The sequence below is a fragment of the Arabidopsis thaliana genome, chromosome 5, assembly GCF_000001735.4.
Source record: "Arabidopsis thaliana chromosome 5, partial sequence".
Classification (NCBI taxonomy): Eukaryota; Viridiplantae; Streptophyta; class Magnoliopsida; order Brassicales; family Brassicaceae; genus Arabidopsis; species Arabidopsis thaliana.
In genome coordinates this window covers 23682851-23700419 of record NC_003076.8, presented here as the reverse complement: position 1 = coordinate 23700419, position 17569 = coordinate 23682851, and the positions used below count along the sequence as shown (strand labels likewise).

Below are 17569 nucleotides of genomic sequence, written 5' to 3'. Positions count from 1 at the left end.
CACTCCCGCCTTCTTAGCTGACACGTGTCGTCATCTACATGGTCTTACTCTTCTGACCTGTTTTCATCATCTCCGCATTATAAGAAACGTATATATATTTGATTGAGATTTGAGACAAGTAAAATCAGTTTGGATAAACACACACTTGTTGTCGTTTCTTTATAAATAAGACGGACACGAATCTGTAACCGATGCATTTTTAAGATTCTTTTAATTATATCAGACAGAGAGATATGACTTTTGTAGTTCGTCTTCTTGTGTGTCTCTTATTGACGCTTACAATTACATCTTCTCTAGCCCGCAACCCTGTTTCCGTTTCAGGTTCGAATCTCATCTTCTTGTTTCCTTCCTTCGATTCGTTCATGTTTTTCTCTATGTCTGAATGATTTCGTTTGGATTAGGTGGGTTTGAGAATTCTGGATTCCAAAGGAGTTTGTTGATGGTGAACGTTGAGGACTACGGTGACCCATCTGCAAATCCTAAGCACGACCCCGGCGTTCCTCCGTCAGCAACCGGCCAACGTGTCGTCGGCAGAGGCTGACGTAATGTTTTAGTTAACGCAGAAGGAAAGAACTCTTCTTGTTTACATTTTCAGTTTGTCTGAGATTAAATCTCAGTTCATATAGCTTTCTCTAATCTGTCTATATAGATATTTTCTCGTAATCTCCATACAACTTCATTTATTTTTTTCTTATGGCAATGACTTTGTACCTTATTTTCCAATTTGTGTCTATGCAAAATGATTGAATCAAAAGAGTTCACTCTAGGTAAACCAAGGTATGCTACATCAACAGATTAACTGAAACATAGAAGACACTTTTGGCACATGAGATTGTACCACCATCTCGTATTAAAAATACTTGTGAGAACTTCACGGAAAGGTTCCAGCGTTTCTATCTTCTGATACTACTACTTCAGTAGCTGCTGCCTGTGAGTATGCTCGGTCGTGTTAGAGTTTTACTGATGAGATCTCTCAGCTCGATCTCTCCTGGGAATCTACCTTCTTTCAATTTAGAGAACACCTGAAATAGAAACACAGGATTTAGTACAAACTGATCTTACATATCTGGAAATAATCTTAAACCATTAATTACTAACCGGTTCGCCGTTGCAGTGAACTTCAAAGGCGCCTGAGCTTTGAAGGTAAGACTGCAGAAAGTTTCCGATAAGCCAAGTGGAAGCCATGGATCCAAATCTGTTGGCCCTCAAGGAGTGGAACCAAGCAGGTGGGTTCGTAATTCCAATCATGGGAAGGATACGATCACCTGCAACTATCATACCAATAACTCCCATCTGAACAACCGGCACAACCTTAGCTAGAAGGCGTTTTGGTGCTGGTGGTGGGTAATTTGCGAGAATCACATCTAAACCGGGAAAAGCCGTCTCTAACATCTTCTTCATGGTGACTGCAGTTCCCCTACAAATTAAAAAAATTGGGATGAACACCAGTCACACTGATAAAGAAAGCTAGAGTTACTTATGCCTTTTGCGGAGAAGTTCAAAACAGTATCCAAAGAAGTCATGTCATTTAGCATTCATAATCATATATAAGAACCAAAGTCAGGCCTTTCAGGTTTTCTAGCATCTAAGAATCATCCCCAATCAACAAAGTTGATCGACCACACATCTCTAAAATCCTATTCACCTTGCAGCTATAATGAATCCTATAAAAATCAATAGTCAATGGGAACTGAAAATCATATACATGTATAGACATTGCAGCAGGAATAAGCCTTGAGATATAATCAGTGCAAACAACAGTCACAGAGATGATGTTTTTATGAAATAAAATCTCAAACTGTCTAATTGCAGTGATTTGCTTATTGAAGACACTGAAACTTATGACAATGTTAATTAGGATGTTCATGTATCTGACTACAAGGAAGCAATGACCTCAAGCATGAATCAGATAGTTCTTATGTAGTTTCCACATTATCTAAGTTTTCTTTCTCACCACGAAAACCTCACTTACAAGCTGCTTAAGATTCTCTGACTACACTAGAATAACTATAAATCCGATTCTAAGTAAAAACATTAAAATCAAAATCGAATTTCTTAAAATCTAAGTAAGAAAAATTGAATTACTTGTAAGAACAGGAGACGCAGAAGTTGATCTCTACTGTATTTCCATATCCAATTGCTCCTCCTAAGCCACTTGTCTTCTGCAAAATAATGGGAGCTTAGAGATCAAAACCGTAACCAATAGAAGTGAAATACACGAAAGTATAAAAGAAATTTAACCTGTGAAGGAAAGTCTAGGGTTTCGGGGATGATCGCATTAGGACGATGCTGGTGAGGAATATGCGGTGGCTGATGAGGACGGTGAGGCTGAGGTTTAGGAGGCGGAGGAGTGAAGAGGTTGAAGAGATCCGAACAAAACAAGAATATAGGTAGACCTAACAAGATCAATTGTGCTCTGTCCATGGCGGATATTTAGATCTCTCGATTAATTCACAGTGAAGCGCGAGAGAGAGAGACGAGGGAAGAAGTAGTGTAAAGCGAATCGGAGAAGACGGAACGAGAGAGTTCAATAAGACTTGTTTGGATGCTGGAATATTATTATCCTGCTCATTGTTGTTGACGTCTTATATTTTGAAATATTTGCTTAAATACCCCTGTATTTATATTTTATTGCACTTACACCCCCGCTTGAATGAATAGAAGTAACATAAAGCCCACTGAAAAGTATCAAAACGGCCCAAATATTTGATCCGCAACTATTTTTTCTTGTTGACTCGGTTCAAGAACTAAAAAGAACAAAAGTGACAGAGGTTTGTTATAAAAAAGCGGCACCGGACGACATGAATTTCTCCGGGAATTGACTTGTCAAAACGCGTGCAGTGCACAGCGTCTCAACTGTTGTCTATTGCTTTCTCAATCACAAAAAGTACAACAAAAAAAGCTGATTTACATTTTGTTTTTGACTGAGAATGTTAGTTCAAATTCTAGATCCCGCTCTGAGTTTGTTCACACTTTTTGTTTTGCTCTCCATCATCACTCAACCGAAAAAAAAAAGTAAAGACAAAAGTTATTTTCCTTATGCGTTACTTCTCCGTTAGTTTCGAAACACTGACACTATAGACCATGAAGATGAAGTCATCGCCTTCTCCGGCTAGTTCTCTCTCACTCGGCTCGAAGACTCGGTCATTCGGCTGTATCTCTATCATTCTTCAAAGATTTCTCTGTTCCGGCACCTCTTCTACCTACCCATCTGATCTAATTACTGAACCCAGTTTCAAGTCTCGTGATTTCATCCCCGAGCCACTCAGAGGCAGAGGAGATGGGCCAGGAGCTGTGGCGAGGCTCATGGGTTTGGACTCAATTCCCGTGATCGACAAAACCAGATTTCTCTCAAGGAGCCATTCAGTGAATCATTTGAAGAGGGACGACGATGAGATTCAGGGAAAGCATAGAAGAGTTAAGTCCACTCTTGAGTATGTTGAGCTTGAAGATGATGATTTCTTCATTCTCAGTTTCGAGAAGGATAAAAATGATAAGGAGCTGGGAACTAGAAATTGTAAGAAGAGGAGAGATACTAGAGAGAACCAGAGCAAAACAGAGGATCAAACACACCTAGAGGGTAAAGAGAACAACATCAATGCCATGAACGTTTCACCAGGACGTGAGAGGCTTGAGATTGGAGAACTGATGCAGCGTAGAAAGGAGAAACGTAAGAGCAGAAGAAAACGAAAAGAAACTAAGTTGAGACAGAACATCGAGAAGGAGAATTGGGTCCAAAGTAATGGTTGTTGGTCCAAAGAAGAAGATTTAGTAAATTGTGAAGTGAGATCAACAAAAGAAGAAGAAGAGTGTGGAAGCTGCGATGATTCGAGCCCTGTCTCGGTTCTTGATTATGACCGGTATGCTGGTGTTCGAGTAACTCCATCACCAGGTTGGTAATTCTTCAGTATTGAAAATTGAAATGTCCTTTCTTGTGTTATTAAAGCATACTTGTTTCCTTGTAACAGGAAACATTTCAAGAAGACGGTTGTCTTCAGAACTTGAATCTAGTAAGCTCAATGAAACGATTGAACAAGATCACATCACATTGACAAGTAGATCAAAAGACCAAGAAATCCGACTTCATGGCTACCAAGAGATGTGGCTCATGATCTGCAAACTCACTGTATCTGACCTTGAAGGTTCAGATTGGTTTAACGGAAAAGCTTTAAAGCTCGAAGATATAGAAGGAATCATAAGCGAAGATATAGTCTCAAACATCTTAGATCAACTCTTAGAAGAAACAATTACAACACTTTCCCTAACTTCACAAGTGTAAATACATTTCTGTATTCCAATTATATTATTACTAAAAAACATATATATTCAGCGTGAGAGTGTTACCAAGAAAAAAAAAAATCGATTACTCATTGTGAATAGTAAAGAATCAAGGAAGTGAGGTGAGGTAATTCAAGGTTTCTTAGGTTTTGAAACCTTTTTTCACCTCTGTTTTTCTTTGGAGACAGAGAGAGAGACAAACGAACTCTCTTTTGTCCCCTAAGAATTTTTTCTTTTTATTCTAAAGAAAAATAACAAAGCATTAAACAAATAAAATGAAATAGATTAGCATCGACCTCTCGGAATCTTTCTGACTTTGCTTCTTGTGGAACGGTTAATGAAAGTTCAAAACTTTTGATTCAAGCCACGGTCTGTTCTGTCTCCATGTATGATTGCTCCATCCAAACCGGAGCTAGTCTTGTCTCCTGTGGCTCTTTCACCAGCGGCTCCACCCATGAGACATCTGGCTCTTCGAGCCCAGTCCCTTCGTTAGGCAGTCTTGATTCCATGCCACCGGCTCTGAGACGGAAAGAAGTGGATTTTCTGAGCTTCTGTAGCTCGTCTCCTTGGACGCTCCAGTCAAGCTTCCCATCCAATGAGCCCCAATCGTTTAAACAAGTTGTAGTCATGGAAGAGATTGCGGGATGGTGATTCAGTCCGTTGTTGCGTTCTATGAAGCTTTGGCTTCGCTGTTTAGCAAATTCAGCCGCTCTTGAAGCCAAGACTGCGGAGGAATCCATCGAAAACAGAGAATTGGCTCCCACAGGTGATGAAGAAAGACTGTTGGAATGCAGCTGCGGGTTAATGACGCTGCGTCGGATCTGCAAACCCGATGTATTATCCTCTGTCCCAAACATATCACTGAGACTATTCACCGGGCTCATTGCTCCTCCTGCAAGCCTGTTCATGCCCTTTCCGGAGAATGGAGATGACATTGGCGTGTTGTTCCATGTAGTTGGAGAAGTAAGACTTTGCATCTCTTCAGAGAAATCGATTTCTCTTGCATTCAATGCAGATTTCAATCTGCTCCCTGGAAGCTGCAATGCAGGAGGGGTTATGTTAGGCCAGTTCATCCACGTTTTTCCTCCACCTATTGGAGAGGATACACCGTTAGGACTCAAAGGAGGTGTGGTTGTTGCTCCGATAGGAAGCGGACTAATCGGTCCCATGTCGAAAGCGGTCGAGGAATTGCAAGATGAGAAGGAAGACCGCGGGGACGGAACACCTGATCCAGTTGAAGGGTACAAAGGACGCAGCTCCTCGGGTTTGTGGGCAAAGAAACAAACTCTTCTCGAGCAATTCGTCTCGTCCTTGCAGAGACGAGTCCGGTACTGAGCCGGGTGAAGCCAGCACTCAAAGATACCATGAGCATACTCGCAAGTATCACCTCTGGAACAAGACCCCTTCCGGAATTCAGGACAAGGGACACAACTATAATGGTACTTCCTCGGATCACGCCTCCTTGCGTTCTCACCCGGATGAACAAAGGGACATTCCGTCCAGTCGTGAGAGTATGCTCTAGAGCACGGCTTGATCTTGAAAGCATACATCCGGAACTCATCCGTCCCATATACACCGTTCTTGATATCAGGAAGCGTTGGATCAACCGGATACTCCTTCCTCTCAGACCCCCGAGGAGGCGAAACCTCAACCTCAACCTCAACCTCTGGCTCGCTTTCTTCTTGCCCATTAACTTCATTCAAATCATCATTTCCTTTCAACAAACGCTCCAAAACCTTCATCCTCGCGCTAAAAACCGGACTCAAACAAGGGAAAATCACATCTCCAGGCTTGTTACCATAAGCATCACAAGAATCCGGATTCGCAGAGCCCTTCAGCAGAAGAGTAACAATCTCAAGGCTATTGGCAGACAAGCCAGAGACCGCACAGTGAAGAGCCGTGGCACCATCAGAGCCACAAGAGCGGTTCACGTCAACAAGACCAGTACTAATGATGTAATCAACAACCTCTTTGCTTCCAAACAAGGCAGCAATCATAAGAGGCGTCCTCTCCTCAAAACCCATCTTCTTTGATCCTAATCTCCTCCCATACCACAAACCAGAGCCATCAATGCTCTCAAGACCTTCTTCTTCAACTAGAGACTTAAAACCGGACAAATCATTGCAGGCTGATGATTCTAGCAGAAGAGAGAATTTGAGGTGAGACAGCTCATCAACTCCCATGGCAAAAAAAAGCAACAATCTTTTCCCGCTCTATTGATTTCACTGCAAAAAAAATTGCAGAACAAATTGAAAAGGATGAATCTTTTTTCTTCTGATTAAAATGGTAATATACATAGAACAAAATCATACAAAACAGAAATAAAAACTGCAGAAACGATTAAGCTAAGGAGAGAAGGAAGAGTTTGTTAGTTTGGGATACAAAGTTTCCAACTTTAAAACAAACCAAACCAAAAATAAACACCAACAGATCCATAATTAACCACTTTTGCAACATCGAAAACTAATCATATTGTTAACTCATTTTCCAATCAGCAAAACAATTAAAAACAAACTGCAAACTCTAAAACAAATCGACATATATGGATTCAACTGAAACTAAATTAGTGACTAATCAAATCAAAGAAACAAAGAGTAAAGATTTTCTACCTCTGAGTCACAGAGACAAACTCTCTCTTTTCTCGACCACCACTACCAAAAAACCGCTCTTCACTTCCTTTAAACGAGTACTCAATTAGTCAATTTATTGAAAAAACAAATCCGAATTTTTTTTCTTCTTCCTCAAATTATGTTTTTTTTCTTCTTCTTCCTCTCCTTGTCACTTTCTTCTTAAGGTCAAAATAATAGAAGTTTTTAAAAAAATGAAGAAGCTTACTCTAAATAATAAAACAAAACCACCATCTCCATCATTCTTCTTCTACTTCTCTCTCGTCTTTTTTATTTCTATTTATTTATTTTACTTTCAATTTTAATTTGTAAAGTCTGAAGGAAATGAAGGTGTACGTTAGACTTCACACAGAGGATCTTCGCTCATCGGTTTTGTCACGCTTCACGCGTTTTTCCGGTTTTTGGTGGGATGACGTGGAAACCATGCATCGTCAGCATGTTTTTAAAATGAGCTACTTACTTTTCTTCTCCATTCACGAGCTAAAGATAAAACCACTGCCTGTTACCTAGAGTTATATAACCAATTAACCATAGCTTTTTAATTGGTTTGTCACCGCCCCAGAATAATCTCAACATGCACCAAAACACAGAATCGGAACCGTCTCGAGTGGGTTTCGCTTGATAGCAACTCTCTTTTGTCATAGCTTTGATTTGAGTTATATTCATCAAAATTAATTATCATAAAGTTTAAAGATAATTGAGATAATTATTATAAAGTCGAGAAATTGACGTTTATGTTCAGTTTTTTTCGGTCGACAATTCCAACAAAAAGACGATTAGGTAATACAAATATCCTAAGAGACTAAAATAATGTGTATTTAAATTCGGTAATGGAAAGAATTCGAACAAACCTTACCAAACTTTGTATTTTCTGTCGCTATGCTTGTATTATTATATTAAAAGATAGTGATTCGTGATCCATGACAATGTTGTACTACTATATAAAAGTAGTCATAAATTGCAAATGTATAATAATATTTTTTTGAAAACGACTACTGTTTTGTATTGCAACCAGACCAAATCCAAATGCATGCAACCGAACCCATCAATGCTTTTTGCAGCGGCATTAACGAAGCTGCTCCACTGGCTCTCTCTCACATCATAACACAAAGCCATTTATTTTCTCTTCTTCTAATTTACAGTTCTAATAAATAAGTAAAGTCATAATATTAATATGATAGTGCAAATACTGTATATATACACGACAAATTATTAATTTTTAGATAATTATATCCTGTTTCTTAACATAAACACTGTTGATTCCCAATGTCAAATCAATATTTAAAAATTTGTTATAAGTCAGTCACTCAAAAGACAATGGTATGAAAAATGCTGAAAACAGACGGTCAAGATCTTGTATTCACGATGAGATATATTGTTAGGTTAATTTTGATATAAAGCGAAATAAAAAGGGAAAAAAGGTAGAAAAGTCTAAGTGTACAATTAGGAAAAGGACCCACAAGAATCCATAATCTGACTAGAATGAATGGAATAAGAAGCATGTGGGACCAACTGAAAGCGACTAAGCATTGCTATTTGCTATTTTATCAGCCGACGTCGCTGCGACAAAACCCCAAATGGCAGAGCCTTATTGGACAGACCATATTGACTTTTATGGTCCTAAATGCAGTGAATTATCTCTCTTCGACTTGGCGCCAAGCACTTCTGGGCCAGAAATACCGATGCGGGGCTATACGAGGATAATGATCTGTTTCAAAGCCCATAATTAAAGACCTAGGTTTGGCCCATTAGTCTATCTTCTTGATTTAAAAGAAGGAAGCCAATTTCTTCTTCATGGACGTAAATAAAAAGAACTGGTAACTAATGAGATAGTATCTTACTATCTTCACAAGTAAAAGTCATATGGTGAATCCGAAGAAAGAATGTCGTATTCATGAGCTATATCTGAGAAGAGTGAAAAACAGAGTCAAAGTCAAAGAGTGATGAGCAAGCTTTAATAGTACGAAAGTAGAAGAAATAAAGAAATAAGAGGGTGAAATGGGTAAATTTTGGATTTTTAATTAGGAAATAGTGCAAATTGACCAAAATTAAAAATCTCCACTCTTTTCGCGTGTATCAACCAAAAAACAACATCAATGTCCTTTAGTTTTAATTAATCTCGCTGTTTAATTGGGATTAGACTAAAAAAGTTGCAGAGACTAGTACAGCGTTACTTGGGGAGAAAGCTGCTACTCACACAAGTACCTCCCAAATCTCTTCTCTTACCCACAAAAATCTTCTCTTCAATATTCTCCAAGCTCTATCGGAACACTGCGTTTTTTGTTTTTGTTTTCCCTCCAAATTTCTCACTCGAAGCTTTTAATGCCAGCGGCGGAGGAAGAAGAGCCGATATTCGGCTGGAACAGCACCGGTAGACGAAATCTCCGCCGGAAAAAGCTTCTCGACGGTGATAAGATAGAGGTCGCTTGTTGTTTTCCCCCCTGACTATTTCCTTTCCACCATGGGTCTTTTTGATTGTAGGGTTTATAGGGTTTTTCATTTTCTCAACCTTTTGAGCAATTTCGGATTTTTTTCAAGGTTTGAGTTTCATCGTGGAGTGTAATTGATGGATTCAACTTTTGTAAAAGCTACATTGTCTGTTTCTCCATTATAATCACTTTTGGTTCTCTGTAGCTTTTTGTTTAGCTTTTGAGATGTTAAAAGTTTAGTAGTTTCCATTTTTAGTGCAAACTTATATGTTGCTTTTAATGTTGCTTCGTCTTCTAATCCTGGAAAAGTATTTGTGTTGCTTGTTTAGGTAAGGAGTCTTGAAGAGGGGTCTCTGGGTTCTTGGTATTTAGGAACTGTAACTTCAGCTAAAAAGCGACGTCGGCGTTGTATCAGATATGACAACATTCTCTCTGATGATGGTTCTGGTAATCTTGTGGAAACTGTTGATGTTTCTGATATAGTAGAAGGGTTGGATGATTGCACTGATGTTTCTGATACTTTCCGTGGACGTTTAAGACCTGTGCCGCCAAAGCTGGATGTTGCTAAACTGAACCTTGCGTATGGGCTCTGCGTCGATGTGTTTTTCAGTGATGCTTGGTGGGAAGGTGTGCTCTTTGACCACGAGAATGGTTCTGAGAAAAGGAGGGTGTTTTTCCCTGATTTGGGTGATGAATTGGATGCTGATCTTCAATCTTTACGTATTACTCAGGATTGGAATGAGGCTACAGAGACGTGGGAGTGTCGTGGCAGTTGGTTGTTTCTTGATTTGATTGAGATATATAAGGAATATAACTATCTCCCGGTTTCGGTAAAGCAACTTTGGTATGACATACGAGACAGGATTGGTTTTGTAAGAATTCAAGAATGGACTTGCTCTACTAAGCATTTATGGCAAGATTTGATGCTGGGGGTGATTGAAGATAATCTTAAAATCACCATTGACCAGTTTCTTCATGATTTTGACGCTGAAAGATACCCTCAATTGAAGCTCTTAAATGAAGCTTCTCAGGCGGTTTATGAGACCAATGCTTGTCTTAGCGGTATGCTAACGATTGCTCCACAAGAACACCAATTTTCCTGCATTGACAAAGATTTCAAACCGGCAAGCCAGAGATGCCAGTCCTTGTCTGTCTTGACTTCTGTTTCTGGCATAAGGTCAGAGGCGAGTGACATCAATAAGGCAACAGAAATTTCCAGCAAGAAATCTACTGCCGCTCATAAAAAGGATATACTACACAAGAAACCTGGAATCTGGCATCCTTTCGACTGTCTTGCTAAATCAGGCCCACAAGCTGTGTCGAGCTTTATCAGGTCACCGTTACTGCCCATGGCCATGCATGTCAGGATGCATCTTAAGTATATGGGATGGACCATAGAACATATGGTAGACGAAGCTGGAAGGCAAAGGTTTCGCTACCTCTCACCAAATGGAAGACTAAAAGAGCATTCTCTTCGTCAAGTATGTTTCAGACTGAAACAACCTGATAAATCCCTGACTACTCCGGGGATGGCTAACCCTCCTTCTCTGTCTAGTGAAAACCAGACGTATAGCACCCAGGAAATGAGGTCTATTGTTTTGGCATTGCCTGCCTTTAATAGAAGTGTCGCTCTTGGTGAAGGATTGAAGCTGTCTACTGATACCTTGCTTGAGTATGAAACGCAAGGAAACGAGGAGGTCTTTACGAGAGAAAGCCGCAATTTTTGTCCCAAAAAAGCCTTTCCGGGTCAGAAAGAGACACTCCGTGTCAGGATCGAGCCAAAAACAAAAGCTCAAGGCATCATCCTAAGGTTAAAAAGTAAGCGTAAACAGACACCTAAGAAGGACGAAGTGATTGTAGGTTTACAGAATGTCAATCGGAGCATGAGAAGGGGGCACACTTCAAAAAAGTTAATGGATATCAAGAATCGAGTAACTAGTCGTGGTAAAACCCGTGTGTTACGATCAAGAAAAAGAGCGCAACGAGTAATAACTCCCATCTCAAGAAAGCACAGTCCACGAAATATTCTTTCCTGGCTCATGGACAACAATGTGGTTCTACCAAGGGAAAATATACGATGCTGTAACCAAAAGGATACAACTGTGAGAAAAGAGGGGAAACTAACCCGTGAGGGAATAAAATGCAGTTGTTGCCGTAGAGTTTTCACCATAAATGGCTTTGAAGTTCATGCTAATGGTGCATCCTGCAGCGGAGCAGCCAATATTTTCCTGGATGATGGAAGATCTCTTTTGGAATGCCAAGTAGAAGCCTATAAAAAAAGAAAGAAAGCACAACCACCTGATATGTTGAAGATGAAATTGCGTCAAGGGGAGAACGATGTATTTTGCTCCGTTTGTCACTATGGTGGCAAACTGATTCTCTGTGATGGATGTCCATCCGCCTTCCATGCAAATTGTCTTGGGCTGGAGGTTTGATCTTTTTCACCAATTTTCACTATGACCGTTCTTGAAACTTCACCGCTTTTTCTTGTGGTTTCTGAACACGTTCTTGTTGGAATTTGTAGGATGTTCCAGATGGTGATTGGTTCTGCCAGTCATGTTGTTGTGGTGCATGTGGACAATTCTTTCTAAAGACTACTAGCACAAATGCCAAGGAGGAAAAGTTTATCAGTTGCAAGCAATGCGAACTTAAGTGTATGGAATACTTCCCTAATGCTAATATAAAGAGTCAACAAGATATTTTAAATGATATGAAGTTTTGTTTGCTATGTGGTTCATATAGATCACCCTAGTTGCTTGCGTTATGATGGTGCCTGTGATTCATTGGATAAAATCTTGGGAGAAAAGTGGTTTTGCAGCAAGGACTGTGAAGAGGTACATAAATCCAAATCCCATGTTCCATTTGTGATTGTTAACAGCCATCAGAAAACTAACTAAGCAGCCTAAGAAAATAAATGCTGCAGTTAAGATAATATGTATACTGCATGTCATACTCAGTATTGCTCTTACGTAAAGAAAAAAAAACTTTCGTTACAGATATTTGTAATTCTCTATGACCTTATTGGAAAACCAAGAGAGGTGAGCGTGGAGAAATTAACTTGGAGACTGGTGCAGTCCTTGGAACCAAATATGTATGGAGATGACGCTTCTAAAATTGAGGCTGCGGCAGAAAATCACTGCATACTCAGTGTTGCCCTTGATGTGATGCATGAACTTTTCGAGCCTGTAAAAAGACCTCATGGTGGAAGAGATCTTGCTGAAGATGTTATTTTTAGCAGATGGTAAGAGACAAACAATTACTACCATAAAGTATTTCATGTAAAAGCCTTCTGTTAGATTCTTTCGCATCAGGCTTCCTAACTCTAAAACTGCAGGTCAAAATTCAAACGTTTGAACTTCAGTGGATTTTACACGGTACTTCTAGAAAGGAACAACGAACTGGTTTCTGTGGCTACTGTTAGGTAAACTTCATAAAGCTTAAATTACAGAAACTCCAGAATTTCGTGGCCTGTATAAAACCTCTATTGAATTGTTAGCCTGACTTGCTCTGTTCGTTCTCTTTTCAGAATTTTGGGGAAAAAGGTTGCAGAAATGCCCTTTATTGGTACTAGATTCCAGCATCGCCAGCGTGGGATGTGCCGGGTTTTGATTAATGAACTCGAAAAGGTGTTTAGTTTACTATTGAAAACTTAACTTTCCCCTTTGGCTCAAGAAGCTTTGTTTGCTTATCCTGAAGACCTCTTAACTGTTCTCTTGAAAATGTTGTGTTCTCCAGGTGCTCATTGACTTGGGAGTAGAGAGGTTGGTCCTGCCTGCAGTTCCATGCGTGCTGAACACATGGATCAACTCATTTGGATTTACAAAGATGACAATCTCCGAAAGAAAAAACTTTCTGAAATTTACCTTGTTGGAGTTCGGACGAACAATATTGTGCGAGAAGATCTTGATCAAGAGCGGCGTAGCAGATCCAATTCCAAGTATAGGTTAGTGCCCATGTTTTGCTTTGTTTTTTTTTCCAATGAGGTTAGTCTCCATGTTTGTTATGTTTTCATTACAGACTGTAAGCTTTCAAACTCAAACATCTTGTAATAACGTTTTAAACTTATCATGCAGCATCTCTAGGTGAACAACAGTGTGACATCCTCAGGATTGAAGACAATTCTGCTTCTGATGATGGATCAGAAGTACATCAGGCAGAACAGCACCTCGAGGAGTCTAGGTCCACTAAAAATCCACCAGAGTATGTTGTTCAAACTCTCACTCCTCTCCATCATAATCCAAAAACACCAACAACGAGAAAAAAAAAACATGATACAAATGCCTTGCATGGGTCCTGGGAGAGAACCAATACTTAACCTGGTGATATTGAATAGAAATATAGAGGGTACAGTAGGAGAGAGGCCATGAGAGTAAGGATCCCTAACCTGGTGATATTGATTAGTAGTGCCTTTGATGCTTTACATGTGTAATATAACTGTCTAGAGTCAATCTATAAATAATAAGATGATAGATACGAACTGAGAAACAAGTTCAAAGACATCGTGACCATTCTTGGCAATTGTTCAAGCCTAGAGATGATAAACTAGGCTTCTGATAGTGACTAGAGAATCCATGAATCTTAGAAATGGTCATAGCTTCATACAGTTTTTAACTATTCTTAAATTGTTTTACAGGGAAATAAAAACACAAGAAGAAAGGTTGTTGATCAAGAAAGAAAACCGTATTGTAAAGTTTTACTCACGAAGAAGGTCAAAATGCATGAGGTTAACATGAAGTATGAACCCTCCAAGGTTAGAGCATCCTCAGATACTTTGTCTCCACCACGAGTCCTGTTCAGAATCTTCAAACATCAAAGGTTGAGATCTTACGATTAATGTGTGTATAATAATCTTAAGTTGGGAAACAACCCAAATGTGTTAATTTAAGAAAAGAAAAGAAAAAACGAAGGAACAAATGCTTACCTCTCTTCTGACACTTGATATATATCATTATTTATTGTATGAAGTTGCCAAGTTGGAAAAGAGGAAACATATATGATTAAGCAAAGTATTATATGCCTTTGTGAATTGTTGTGATCAATAGAAAAAAGATTCATTTCAAATGTAATTGCTACCAATAATAGGTTGCGTTTATAAATCTAACTACTAACCATGTGAACATGCAGAAGAAGAAAAGAAGTCCATTAAATCCTTCACATCTTTAGCAATGTTGAAATTTGAAGTTTATTTAAATTTATCATATGACCGAATAATACAAATTTTGAAAACTGTAAAATATTAACACAAGTAAGAGGACCCACGTGAAGACCCATACCCAGTTGCACAGAGACAGACACACAGATGAAAAATGAAAATCTCAAAAAACTTTCTTTCTTTCTAAAGATATTTCTCCAATCTCTCAATTATTTTACAGCTTCCTTTTTTGTTTTCCACGAAAAAGCAAAAGAATGGGTTCTCTTCTTCCTCTTCTTGGCATCTCAGTAGTCTCCGCCATTTTCTTTCTGGTTCTTCAACAACCAGAACAATCTTCTTCAGCCATTATACTGAGCTTGAAGAAACGCCATGGAAGCTCCTCTGGTAGTAGTGGTAACCAGTACAGTTCAAGCAGACCATCAGCTGGTTTCCAAGGGAACAGGAGCACGTGCTCTCTCTTCCTCGGCACGTGGGTTCGTGATAACTCTTATCCTCTCTATAAACCGGCGGATTGTCCCGGCGTCGTTGAGCCTGAGTTCGATTGTCAGATGTACGGTCGTCCTGACTCTGACTACCTCAAGTATCGATGGCAACCTCAGAATTGCAATTTACCCACGTATGTACACATACTCATCTTCTTCTTCTTTCTTTTTTGTCATAAAGTTTTCTAATTTTCGTGGTTAAATCTTTGAGTTTTCTGGTAATAGTGTATACCTGTGTCGTTATTGGTAATGAGGTTCGATTTCGTCAGAATTTTACTGAGCTAAGTTGTCAAAATGTATTCTTTTGGCAAACCCATTTGAAAGAATTCTACTTTAAGATATTACGACTGCTCAAAATCAGAGATTCTGTGGTTTTAGTGTTTGATTTCTGGTCTTTCACAAATGGATTAGGTTCAATGGTGCTCAGTTTCTGTTGAAAATGAAGGGCAAAACCATAATGTTTGCGGGTGATTCATTGGGGAAGAATCAATGGGAGTCTTTGATCTGCCTTATTGTTTCATCTGCACCGTCCACTCGGACAGAAATGACCAGAGGCTTGCCTCTCTCCACCTTCAGATTCTTGGTAATGCTTTCTTCTTATTCTTCAATGGCTCACATCTTGTTTTTCAGGTTCTTCTATAAGAAAACTGTTTTTTGATGTATAGGATTATGGGATAACAATGTCATTTTACAAAGCTCCGTTCTTGGTGGACATAGATGCTGTTCAAGGCAAGCGTGTGTTGAAGCTGGATGAGATCTCTGGTAATGCCAATGCTTGGCATGACGCTGATCTCCTCATCTTCAACACTGGTCACTGGTGGAGCCACACCGGATCTATGCAAGGGTAAGTTACCACACTTCCAATGACTTGATTTTCTAGTGTGAAAGTTTCTTTATATATCTTCTTGTGAACACAGATGGGACTTGATTCAATCAGGCAATTCTTATTACCAAGACATGGACCGTTTTGTGGCAATGGAGAAAGCACTTCGTACTTGGGCGTATTGGGTCGAAACTCACGTTGATAGATCCCGAACACAAGTCTTGTTCCTCTCCATTTCTCCAACACACGACAAGTAACTCAGCCTCTCTTGTTATATTGGATCATATTTTCTGATGTTTTTGAAATGAATGTCCTGACACCATTTGTATACATTTTGGGATTGATCAGCCCGAGTGACTGGGCGGCATCATCGTCTTCAGGATCCAAGAACTGCTACGGAGAAACAGAACCGATCACAGGAACAGCTTATCCAGTGAGCTCCTACACAGATCAGCTAAGATCAGTGATTGTTGAAGTGCTTCACGGGATGCACAATCCGGCGTTTCTTCTCGACATAACACTCCTCTCTTCCCTAAGAAAAGACGGTCATCCGTCAGTATACAGCGGCCTCATTAGCGGTTCACAAAGGTCTAGACCAGACCAGTCTGCAGATTGTAGCCATTGGTGTTTGCCTGGTTTACCTGATACATGGAACCAGTTGTTGTATACGCTTCTCATCTATTAGCTTCTTTTTAAATCTCTTTCCATCAAATTATTCGGTTAGTAATATTTTAACACATTCGAAGAGAGAATCTTAAGATTAATCACGGAATCAGTCAATTGTATAAACTTTTTGAGGAAATTTTCTTTCAAATGAATTATAATTTTTATTCCATGCAAACAAAGCATAGTAACAAGAAATTTAACAATGGCAAGCCCAAAACAAACAGTATTGGGCTTTTAAAAAAATACATTCGATGGGCTTATTGGAAAAAAGCCTTTTAGGGTTTTCTCAAAACCTCTCTACTATAAATAGAGGAAATCCAACTTTAGAGTTTAAGAAGAAGCAATCCAAAATCAATTCACTGAAAAGCTTCGTTTTTAATCCTGTAGTTTTCATAGGGTTTGGTGTTCTCTCTATTGTTGTTATTGGGCTTGCCTTTTGTCTAGGATTATCATGATTTATGTTTATTGAAAGATTGGCTTCATCAGATAGTCTATGTGGATTTGTTCGTTCCCATATGATTCGTTCCCTTGAAGCAAAATCAATCGTGTTGCTTTCGTTATTTATATAATTCTCCCTATGAATCTTCGGTGATTTCGTATTTATACGATTTTTGCTGATGTTGATTTGGGAGAATCACAACTGAGCAGCTATATATTATTCGTATTGAAATCTAGATTTGGGTTTTTGTATAAGTTTTTGGAAGAACAGTGATGAGTCAGTTTACAGACCTGTAATGATTGCGGTAATGATCGCATTATTATGAACATCTAAGGGACTGAGTTCTTCTTTCTAATATGATTTAACAACTTCAATTTGTTTTTGTTGGTTAATGTTTTTTTGTTTAATCTGATAAAGAGGCTGATGAAGATTAGATATTAATGGTTACTGAAATTTCAATAAGTGTGTTGATATACTATCTTCTTGACTAGGACTGCTGAGGCTAATCTTTGAATTCTAAGGAATTATGTTTTCTCTTTTTGATTTAATGAAATTAGATTGTGGATGATGAGAACAAATATGAAAAAACAGTTATCCCTGTCTGAGGATTTTAATCCCTTTGATGATTCATTTGTAATCTGACACAACCTTCCAGTTCATATCGTTTTGGGTT

At 39.0% G+C, this 17569-nt stretch overlaps 6 protein-coding genes, 2 long non-coding RNA genes and 5 other non-coding genes across 25 annotated transcripts; 10 read left to right on the top strand and 3 right to left on the bottom strand.

Moving 5' to 3' along the window:
- The first annotated feature begins 193 nt into the window (after positions 1 to 193).
- On the top strand, positions 194 to 712 carry PSY1 (plant peptide containing sulfated tyrosine 1). The gene is made up of 2 exons (NM_125252.1): positions 194 to 321; positions 402 to 712. The coding sequence occupies exons 1-2, from the start codon at positions 234 to 236 to the stop codon at positions 539 to 541; spliced, it is 228 nt and encodes a 75-aa protein (NP_200673.1). The 5' UTR covers positions 194 to 233; the 3' UTR covers positions 542 to 712.
- AT5G58640 (Selenoprotein, Rdx type) lies at positions 653 to 2579 on the bottom strand. 2 transcript variants are annotated; one of them, NM_125251.3, is made up of 4 exons: positions 2242 to 2579; positions 2086 to 2162; positions 1099 to 1417; positions 653 to 1022 (listed from the first exon to the last, which is right to left on the bottom strand). In NM_125251.3, the coding sequence occupies exons 1-4, from the start codon at positions 2422 to 2424 to the stop codon at positions 915 to 917; spliced, it is 687 nt and encodes a 228-aa protein (NP_200672.1). In that variant the 5' UTR covers positions 2425 to 2579; the 3' UTR covers positions 653 to 914. The 2 variants fall into 2 exon arrangements, with proteins under 2 accessions (NP_200672.1, NP_001032096.1); NM_001037019.1 differs by having other exon boundaries at positions 2086 to 2159; positions 2242 to 2529.
- Positions 1394 to 1590, top strand: AT5G08875. Its single transcript, NR_143124.1, has one exon.
- A 388-nt stretch (positions 2580 to 2967) lies between the features above and the next one.
- On the top strand, positions 2968 to 4312 carry TRM31 (uncharacterized protein). Its single transcript, NM_125250.3, has 2 exons — positions 2968 to 3892; positions 3969 to 4312. The coding sequence occupies exons 1-2, from the start codon at positions 3085 to 3087 to the stop codon at positions 4277 to 4279; spliced, it is 1119 nt and encodes a 372-aa protein (NP_200671.1). The 5' UTR covers positions 2968 to 3084; the 3' UTR covers positions 4280 to 4312.
- Positions 4198 to 7161, bottom strand: AT5G58620 (zinc finger (CCCH-type) family protein). The gene is made up of 2 exons (NM_125249.3): positions 6888 to 7161; positions 4198 to 6503 (listed from the first exon to the last, which is right to left on the bottom strand). The coding sequence occupies exon 2, from the start codon at positions 6459 to 6461 to the stop codon at positions 4638 to 4640; it is 1824 nt and encodes a 607-aa protein (NP_200670.1). The 5' UTR covers positions 6462 to 6503; positions 6888 to 7161; the 3' UTR covers positions 4198 to 4637.
- Positions 5954 to 6203, top strand: AT5G08870. The gene has a single exon (NR_143123.1). It is a non-coding gene; the product is annotated as an other RNA (long non-coding RNA).
- Positions 7162 to 9025: 1864 nt separating the features above from the next.
- AT5G58610 (PHD finger transcription factor) lies at positions 9026 to 14341 on the top strand (the record flags this gene model as incomplete). Of its 11 annotated transcripts, NM_001345310.1 has the most annotated exons (11): positions 9026 to 9106; positions 9235 to 9326; positions 9664 to 11763; positions 11859 to 11988; positions 12077 to 12168; positions 12331 to 12575; positions 12669 to 12755; positions 12861 to 12960; positions 13070 to 13277; positions 13408 to 13534; positions 13968 to 14341. In NM_001345310.1, 9 exons carry the CDS (start codon positions 10258 to 10260, stop codon positions 14065 to 14067), a joined length of 2595 nt encoding a protein of 864 aa, NP_001330112.1. The 11 variants fall into 11 exon arrangements, with proteins under 11 accessions (NP_001330112.1, NP_001330120.1, NP_001330115.1 ...); NM_001345309.1 differs by having other exon boundaries at positions 9026 to 9326; NM_001345311.1 differs by lacking the exons at positions 9026 to 9106; positions 9235 to 9326 and adding an exon at positions 9367 to 9443 and having other exon boundaries at positions 9669 to 11763; positions 13968 to 14237.
- Positions 14342 to 14588: 247 nt separating this feature from the next.
- On the top strand, positions 14589 to 16636 carry PMR5 (Pmr5/Cas1p GDSL/SGNH-like acyl-esterase family protein (DUF828)). 2 transcript variants are annotated; one of them, NM_125247.4, is made up of 5 exons: positions 14589 to 15102; positions 15380 to 15551; positions 15634 to 15812; positions 15886 to 16044; positions 16140 to 16636. In NM_125247.4, the coding sequence occupies exons 1-5, from the start codon at positions 14741 to 14743 to the stop codon at positions 16474 to 16476; spliced, it is 1209 nt and encodes a 402-aa protein (NP_200668.1). In that variant the 5' UTR covers positions 14589 to 14740; the 3' UTR covers positions 16477 to 16636. The 2 variants fall into 2 exon arrangements, with proteins under 2 accessions (NP_200668.1, NP_974961.1); NM_203232.2 differs by having other exon boundaries at positions 14615 to 15102; positions 15886 to 16629.
- A 216-nt stretch (positions 16637 to 16852) lies between these two features.
- AT5G08855 lies at positions 16853 to 17335 on the bottom strand. Its single transcript, NR_143120.1, has one exon. It is a non-coding gene; the product is annotated as an other RNA (long non-coding RNA).
- On the top strand, positions 16975 to 17113 carry AT5G08865. Its single transcript, NR_143122.1, has one exon. It is a non-coding gene; the product is annotated as an other RNA (small nucleolar RNA).
- On the top strand, positions 17158 to 17244 carry AT5G08860. Its single transcript, NR_143121.1, has one exon. It is a non-coding gene; the product is annotated as an other RNA (small nucleolar RNA).
- AT5G08850 lies at positions 17314 to 17400 on the top strand. Its single transcript, NR_143119.1, has one exon. It is a non-coding gene; the product is annotated as an other RNA (small nucleolar RNA).
- A 56-nt stretch (positions 17401 to 17456) lies between these two features.
- On the top strand, positions 17457 to 17540 carry AT5G58595. Its single transcript, NR_143356.1, has one exon. It is a non-coding gene; the product is annotated as a snoRNA (small nucleolar RNA).
- Positions 17541 to 17569: the final 29 nt, after the last annotated feature.